At 37.3% G+C, this 4,407-nt stretch overlaps 1 protein-coding gene across 1 annotated transcript; it reads left to right on the top strand.

The window, feature by feature from the left end:
* Positions 1–525: 525 nt before the first annotated feature.
* Positions 526–1,659, top strand: LOC133323263 (larval cuticle protein A2B). The gene is made up of 2 exons (XM_061532205.1): positions 526–558; positions 1,183–1,659. Exons 1-2 carry the CDS (start codon positions 526–528, stop codon positions 1,657–1,659), a joined length of 510 nt encoding a protein of 169 aa, XP_061388189.1.
* The last annotated feature ends 2,748 nt before the right edge of the window (positions 1,660–4,407 follow it).

Below are 4,407 nucleotides of genomic sequence, written 5' to 3'. Positions count from 1 at the left end.
ACACGCCGGCACTTAAAGCAAAAAAGTAGCCGCATTAGAGAAAAATAATAACAACGCAATACTCGTCCTACAAGCACCCGATTGCAATGCTATTCACAGAGATCCACACATACATGCATACGTACATATGAATATTTGCTTTCGTCAATAAATCTGCAATTTTGTTGTAAATGTAATTGAAATCGAAAGTGAAGCACATTTGCATAATTCAAATTAATGCGAACTAATCGCAAAAAATATACAGAAATCACCGCCCACTTGCCCCTGTCCTCCACATGGCTGTGAATACTTGCAATTGATTCAATATGTTGTGGTTTGTGGTCTGGCATAGAGGTTCTACCGGTCCACGATGATTTCGACTTTCCGCTGACAATGTCTTCGCCTGCCGCCAGTACCAGTGTCAGAAATTGGAGTAGAATTTCGTCACAAGCCAGATTCACTTGTTGGTGGGTAAACACAAACCAGTGCGGAGCAGTGCGTTGTCACTGCTAGTGCATCCTTTGCCGCACCGAACTCATGTAGGCTATGCGGTGGTTGATGGCGGTTGCCACCGGTGGGGTAAGTTAATCAGTTGGAGTAAACAGCAGCCTAGAAACGGCACTAACCAACAGCGTTGGATGTTGCAGAAAGAGAAAAGAAAACAGAACACCGGTACCGGTGCATTAGGCTCGTGCTCTAGACAATTCTGTTTAGCATAGCATGCATGCAACATACGCCTGTACTTTGGCCGCGTGTTCGTGTGTGTATGTGTGTGCACTTGTTGCCTCACCATAACAAATATGCTGTGGCACCGGATAAACGCTGACAACATGGACGCCTTCTTCATTGCATTTCCATGTGCCGAATAGGGGAGGTTCAAGCGATACCTCTCAATGGTTGACAGTATTCGGTATTAATATAAATATGCGCAGGATTTCGATTATTGAAGTATAAACATTTCAGCACTTGTTCTGTGAACATACAACACCTATTAACTCCAAATCCAGCGGGGAAATCTGCAGTCTCAGACCGACAAAGCCGAATTTACAATTTTTCTAATCAGAATATCAACACCAATCAACAAACACTAAATATGTTCGTTAAGGTATATATCGACAACGATCTGTCAAATTGTCCTGACATACATACACGATACGATTATGAATGTCATCGACATAATAAATATCTTTCTATGCATTTCAGACTGTCATCTGCTTAGTTGCCATTGCCCACATGGCTGTAGGTATTGAACTGAAAGCTGAACCCGATTATGGACCAGTCGCATATGAATTCCACTATTCTGTGCACGATCCCCACACCGGCGACATCAAGAGCCAAAAGGAGAGCCGCAAAGATGACAAAGTCGAAGGATCCTACGAACTGATCGATTCCGATGGACACCGCCGATTGGTCACCTACAAGTCAGATGCTCATAGCGGTTTCGAAGCAGTCGTTATTCGCGAACCAACCAATATCAAGATTCCAGTACCGGAACCAAGTCACAAAAGTTTGACAGGTGCCAAAATCATCACTCCTTTACATTTGACCGCAATTAAGCCTGCTCCATTGGTGCACTATGCCCCAAAGCCGGCGCTTTTGGTTAAGTCCGCCGAAGGACATGCTCCATCACATGGTAACTTTGTATCCTTCTCCGGACCCAATCACAAGTACAACTATTAGAATGACGTCCTGGGGGGCGTTGACATTTAACTAACTTTGCAAATCGATGACAACCACATTCGAAAACCATTGTTCCGGCTCATCACGCCATTACCATTCTGTATACCATCATCGACAACAACAAAAACGACATCTCTATTCATTCCACGCTATCGCCAACAGCCAAACGACCATCCAGTACACATCTACAATAGCATTCCAGATGTTTTTCCTTCTCTTACAAACTTCTATCCTGCATCCTCTTCTTCGACATCGAAAACATTTGCCACCAGTCTACAACCACACATATGCCTAGCGTACTGCTTATATATAAATCTTCTTATAATTTTGTTGTAATTTTATTTTAGACATTCAGGTTAACAACAATTAACTGTAAATAAAGAGTTGCAATGGAACTGCATCAACATATGAGCATGGTTCTATAGAAGAACGCACTTTCATTGAGTTTTATTGCATTCTATTGAATTAAGTGTTTGCGACGTTAGTATGTATGTATATGGGCTAAATTGCATATAGCCAGGTTATCTTTGCGCCCTGACCCCTTCAATATGTGTGTGCATTTTATTTTGACTCTCTTTAAGGGTCATCAGTGTCGCCGTTTCAAAAGACCGGTTCGGTCTTGCCTTTGCATCCAAATTTCTATTTGTTTAAATCTTTACTACATCAATGAATTATCACAAAAATTTTGAATACCTTTTTTATACCCTTCACCACACTGTGGTACAGGGTATTATGTCTTTGTGCATATGTTTGTAACAGACAAAAGGAAACGAGATAGACACATGGTTACATTTGAGAATATGCATAGAATCACTTTTTTAAGTCGATTTATGCATGCCCATCCGTCCGTCCGTCTGTCTATGTTGAATTGTAAACAAAGTATAGGTCGCATTTTTGATTCGAATTGGATGAAATCATTTATTTGGCCCAAAGACGAACCCTATAGAAATTGAGAAAAATCGGTTCAGATTTAGATATATTTGTATAACGTACTGAATTTAGCCTAGAAAATCGGTTTAGATTTGGATATATATATATATATATATAAATGGTGCGCAAAAGTCCCTATATATCCTTCGATTCGCACGAAATTTGGCATAGCGTACTGAATTAAGTCAAGAACGATGAGTGTTAAGATTCGTGAAATTCGGTTTAGATATAGCTCCCATATATATTTTCGTTCGATTTTACATAAATGGTGCACCAAACTCCTAATGTTTGTCTGATTAACACGAAATTTTGCACAACGTCTCAAATTGAGACTTGAATGACGTTTTTGCATTTTGTTGAAATTGGTGCAGATGTAGCCATAGTTTCCATATGTATTTCGAACGGGTGTCTGATTGAGATTCAATTGTTAACAGTGGGACGTCCCGAATATCGCGTATCAATTTAGCTATACATCGGTTTCCATAAATTTGTCCCATGGCCATATTAATAACAGCGGTTTTAAACGATTTTTTGACTTTTTAAAGGTTTATATTTACAAGAAAGAGAAAACGCAGATTTCCACAGTAGAAACCGGATATAACGAACAACGGTTATAAGCAACTACACATATAACGAACAAAGCTAATTCTTTCTCAGATATTTTCATTAGTTGTCTTTTACACAACAAACGGTTGAAAACGATTAGGGTAGTAATTTAAAAAAATGTCGACCTCGCGATTAGATTTTTAAAGCAATAATTATTGCAATGTCGTATGTTTTTGCAGAATGCATTAATAACTATTATTTCAGTACCCATTTATTCTCCTTAAGCTTATTCATATGTAAAAGTGAGATAAAACCATGCTTACTACAGTCGAACACGATTATAGTAAACACTGGATATACTGAACAAAATTTATTCATATGTCACTTTCTATTTTTAATCAATCCTGATCAATCAAGCCCGCCATTTCCTCTTCTCCTTTTTTCTCTTTGTTATCAAAATTCGAGTGTATCACGGAAAAGTTCTATCTTCCTATGACAGTAGGTCCATCTTGACAAATGCATGCAAAATAGCCTAATTTCCTCTTTTAATTTGACGCATTTTCGTCCATATTGTTTTTATTGCAAACCTTACTTGCTGTGACGTAGAAAACAACAATATGTTTCTTTGCTTTTATTTTATTCATCAAACAAAATATCGAATATTTCATTGTTTTTTATTCTGAAGTTCCCTACAAAAAACTGATATATCATGAAAAACGCAAAAAATCGCAATTTGAGACCTATTGGAATCAATTTAGAAGGCGTTCATTAATATATTTCGGTTGTCAAAAGATCAGACAAATTTAAACATTTTAGTAAAAGTCTTTCTGAAATGACTTATGTGTAAAAAATAAAGACATTTCTTTTATTATAGCGAACTATGTAATTTTTTGAATCGCTACACACACGTATTAACAAATATTAAAATGTAAATAAACAGTACACACCTCCGCCAATACTCTCCATGTTCAATGTTTATGCTTTGCATTCAGCGGTTTGAATCGCTTTAAAATACGCCATAATTTTTAAACAAATTTTATATCTTCAATTTTATTTTCAAAGTGTAGAGTTTGGCTACGATTTGCACCGCTTTTAAGACACTTGTATGCAAAAAATCTTACAGAATCATAATTTTTGACATGTTTTCTTTTTAATGCCATCAAAAAAGATGTAATTTTCCAAAATTGGAAAAATTACTTTTTGCCTAAAAAACAGTCCAAATTACGTATAGTGCATGGTACGTAGACGATTCTAAATCTGCCCGAATAAAAA

The sequence above is a fragment of the Musca vetustissima genome, unplaced genomic scaffold, assembly GCF_032173495.1.
Source record: "Musca vetustissima isolate MV318-11 ecotype Yass unplaced genomic scaffold, APGP_CSIRO_Mvet_v1 utg796, whole genome shotgun sequence".
NCBI lineage: Eukaryota > Metazoa > Arthropoda > Insecta > Diptera > Muscidae > Musca > Musca vetustissima.
This window is presented reverse-complemented; position numbering and strand designations above follow the sequence as displayed.

Coding starts and splice junctions, on each gene's coding strand:
- LOC133323263 (XM_061532205.1), top strand. CDS start 526: ATGCGGTGGTTGATGGCGGTTGCCACCGGTGGG. Junction 559..1,182: donor TGGCGGTTGCCACCGGTGGG/GTAAGTTAATCA, acceptor TATGCATTTCAG/ACTGTCATCTGCTTAGTTGC.